This window comes from Oreochromis aureus, linkage group 7 (assembly GCF_013358895.1).
Source record: "Oreochromis aureus strain Israel breed Guangdong linkage group 7, ZZ_aureus, whole genome shotgun sequence".
NCBI lineage: Eukaryota > Metazoa > Chordata > Actinopteri > Cichliformes > Cichlidae > Oreochromis > Oreochromis aureus.
Window position 1 is genome coordinate 10,395,427 of NC_052948.1, and position 4,047 is coordinate 10,399,473.

Here is a 4,047-nt window from a genome sequence, read left to right on the forward strand (position 1 = left end):
GGCCTTCGCACTCTCGGTGCTCGGGCCCTAAATAGTTGGAAATATAAAAAGTAGTACACCTTCCACTTTATCACCAAGGTAATGTTAGACTTTATTTTACTTATGTAGCCACATGGGAAAAAACAACTCAGAAACAAAGTGGTTTTTTTTCCCTTTTTTAATATTAGATGATCTTTGAAGCTAAAACGTGTCTTAAATGGTATAAAACTTTCAAAATGCCAAGAAATTTATTTTAAAATAATGCAGCTTCGATTCTAAGTCAGTTTCCATTTCCATCTGTGGCAACTTTTAAAAAAATCAACAGGGGTAGAAGTATTTTACTTTGGGCTTGAGTTTGGTATTTTTTTTATTTTTTAAGTAATTTATTGATAGTTAAATTATAATAATAGTTTTTATAATAGCAAACCGAGCGCTCAAGAGGATCGATAACGATGATCGGTGGAGGGCAGTAAAGCGCCACTAATACCTCTCATATCAATGAAGAAGAAACATGCTCTCATCAGTGAGCGACAAACATGGCTGCCTGTTGGCTACTCCGTTCCCTCTCTTCCAACTTTTCTACAGTTTTGCCTTTACTCGCTCGTTCAGCGTCGCTTTCTCCATTGCAGCTGGCATCTAAGCCTTATTTTGGGAGAACGCTAGCGTCTTCTAGCCGGTTGTCAGCAGGTATTCGACTATGCATGTCTTGTATTAGATAACATTAGCGAGAGAAAGGACACGATAGCTGCAGCGTGTTTGAGTGTTTCTGTCATTCTCGCCGAGGACTTCAAAATCCTCGCTGAGTTCTGAGTATGTTGTGTTATCTTGCAGCGCTTAAATTCACAGACAAACACGAATGGATTCGTGTGGAAGACGGAATCGGGACGGTCGGGATCAGCAACTTTGCACAAGTGAGTATTTCCACCTTTGCGCGTGCACTTCACAGACCGGTGCCAAAATGTGATTTCCGAAATTTACCAGAAGAAGAAGAAAAAAAAAAGATGATTGCTGGTGTTGTCTTAATAAATGATCAACTGATATTTGATTTCAGCTTTTTATGTGTAATGTTTTTAATTGTATTGCTAAATAGACTTCATCAGGATTTATAAAGGGGTTATATATGAAAAATAACGAAATGATCTGTTTCGCTAGTGTCTGTATGACTCTGCATTATTGTATCTATATTATAATCAATCCAGTCCTTTTTTTTGCCACAAAATATCTTTATAATAGTGTTAAATTTGATGCTGCTTGGCCAGATCTCTCTCTTGAAAAATTGACATTTTTGTATGTCAAGAGACTTTTTAGCTGGAGAAGTAAATGCTATGTAAAAGTCACTTTGACACAAACTGGTTTATATCATTCTTTAGAGATATGGTTGACATATGTTTCATGTCTAGGCTGACAATGTTTTGGTAAATCACTGAAAATCCTTTTTGAGACAACACAGATTAAAACTATTATAAATGATTTGTTGGCTTACAATATGTGAAACATATTTTTCTTAAATGTTATCAAGGTGTTTTGAAATAAACAGTCCAGTCACAGTACCAGTAAAAACTGCACTCAGTTTTTGGCTGAGTGACTTTTATGTGTCCTTTATTTGTTCAGGTCTTTCATTAACATTAAAAATGTCTTTTTAAAAGCTATTTTAAGTGGCCAGAAAAGACTGGGTTGATTATAATGTAAAACACACAGTATAATACAGTACAATAATATAGTCATATTATTCTTTATTTCATATGTAGATTACGCTGAGTACAGCCTATTTTTCAATATAAGCAAATATATTAGACATAAAAACAATCATTTATTTGCAGGTGATTACTTTTTAGCACAACAGCGCTGAAATATGTGCACATGCAAGGCAGAGCCAAGATTTAAGGCTCTTTCATCATGCAAGCTAATTAAGGCAATGCTCCCTCACATGGTCCAAAAAAACTTAAATAACATATATTTACTGACATAAATATAAAGTACAGTTTTTAAACTGACATTTATTAAAAAGTTTAGAAAGTATATGTGGGACTGACAGTTGTCAGTACAGCTCTTGGGTGTGCACAACACTCAATAAACACCAGATAGCAGTGACTCAAATGTAAACACATTGTTGGATATGGAGACCACAGAGTGGCCAGTGTCAGAAATCCCTTTCCACAACATTTAAATAAAACTCTACATCACTACTTTTTGCACATATAACTGTTTTGTTTTGTTTTTTTAACATCATACTTGTTCTGGCTAAATGTTTTCCCTAACCGCTTGCAGGAGGCATTGGGAGATGTAGTTTATTGTGGACTGCCAGAGGTGGGGACACAGCTGGCTCAGCAAGGTATGATGTTTGCTGAATGATAGTGAATATTATTAAGATGGCTCTAAAGCTTGATCTCATGCATGTCATCGCTGGATTGAGAGTCACCACAACATAGGAAAGTGGATGGCCTCTTGTCCCTCATGACGTACCTTCTGAAATTTACTCCTGCAGATGAGTTTGGAGCTCTGGAAAGTGTAAAGGCAGCCAGTGAGCTTTATTCTCCTTTAACTGGAGAAGTTGTAGAGGTCAACACGCTACTGGCAGACAACCCTGGTCTGGTCAATAAATCTTGCTACAAAGATGGTAAGTACACACATAAACGTCACAGTGCAGTTCGTGGAGGTTACTCTGGTATATGTATGAGACATTTTAGATTAATGCAAGAGCTTAAACAGAGTTAACCAATGACATTACTCTTTGTGGTTTGTCACAACATTGGTATTTTCTTTCGATTGGTGTATTTTTTTTCGATATAGATCACTGCTAAAACCTAATGTTTTTTTTAACTGTTTTATCACCCAGTATAATACACGGCAGTAGGCTATGAAGTTTAATCTCTGGACAGTAGATGGCAGTAATACAACACAACATAACAGTGAAGACAGGGACTACATTAAGACCATAAAGCTGGAGCTGTTCTATTGTTACATTACATTATATTTCATTAAAATGACCCTTCATTGCACATTTTCTAACTAACATCTGAATATTTGATTCATTCCAGAGACATTGTATGTTTCAACCTCTTTTCCCTCACTGTCATTACATGACTGCATTCATTCCATTTTATTTAAGTTAACTAACCCATCACAATTAACTTTATCGCCTTTGGTAGTAATGCACTGCAGAACGTTAAAATAACCTTTCACTTACAACATTCACTCACAGCTGTTCACTGTGATGGACTATTTTACTCAAGCAAAAAAAATATATATATATATATATTATATTTTGTGTAGTTACTTTGTTTTTTCATGTGAAGCATTTAATCCTCCAAGTACTGAAACCAGTGTGCGTCTTCGAATCAGAACTTAACTTGATTTTTACACATCTATTATAGGTTGGCTCATGAAGATGAGCATTTCCAAACCTGCCGAGCTTGACAGTCTAATGGATGAAGCTGCATATGAGAGATACATCCGTTCTATTGAGGACTGACATAACACCTCTCTGTATGTGCTGTGCACCTTCCCTTTTTCTCACAACACTGGCAGAGAGAGGTGCACAATATGTGCCTGTCCGTTAAAACGCAATACATAGCATTCTCCAGTGGAGCTCTTTAGCTCCAGACTACTGATCTGTCAGTGCTGTAGAGCTGTGAACTTTAGAATTTCTTTACAGACTTAATTTAGGGGACCTTCCAGACTGCATTGACCTAATATCCAGTGTTGATTTCTTGAAGCGTCAAACCACCAAAAGATGGAAGAGACTGAGACTAGAATAAAATAGTTACCAATTATTTCAGTGAAGGACTTGAAATTCTGTCCTAGGACACTGTCTGACTTAAAAAGCACTTTTGTCTTTATGGTATTAATTATTTTGATCTTCACTGCATGTATGACGGTTAAACTGTGGACAGAGGATCTGTGTAATAAAAAATAATTAAACATTTCCTTAAAAAGTCTCTTTTCTTTGTCATTTATTTCTGATTTTTTTTATTTTATATACAGCTTCAATAAAAAATAAATCGCACTAATATGAAGTGTATGTATATATGCTGCCATTATTTAATGCAGTACCTGAGATGAATATAA

General features: G+C 35.8%; 1 protein-coding gene across 1 annotated transcript; it reads left to right on the forward strand.

Annotated features, from left to right (window-relative positions):
• The first annotated feature begins 480 nt into the window (after positions 1-480).
• On the forward strand, positions 481-3,917 carry LOC116318320 (glycine cleavage system H protein, mitochondrial-like). Its single transcript, XM_031737297.2, has 5 exons — positions 481-666; positions 811-890; positions 2,248-2,311; positions 2,465-2,596; positions 3,354-3,917. Exons 1-5 carry the CDS (start codon positions 516-518, stop codon positions 3,449-3,451), a joined length of 525 nt encoding a protein of 174 aa, XP_031593157.1. The 5' UTR covers positions 481-515; the 3' UTR covers positions 3,452-3,917.
• The last annotated feature ends 130 nt before the right edge of the window (positions 3,918-4,047 follow it).

Excerpts from the sequence above, each read along its gene's own strand:
- LOC116318320 (XM_031737297.2), top strand. The coding sequence starts at position 516 with ATGGCTGCCTGTTGGCTACTCCGTTCCCTCTCTTCCAACTTTTCTACA. Across the intron at positions 667-810 it reads TTCTAGCCGGTTGTCAGCAG|CGCTTAAATTCACAGACAAA; the intron begins GTATTCGACTAT and ends GTTATCTTGCAG. Across the intron at positions 2,312-2,464 it reads GACACAGCTGGCTCAGCAAG|ATGAGTTTGGAGCTCTGGAA; the intron begins GTATGATGTTTG and ends TTACTCCTGCAG.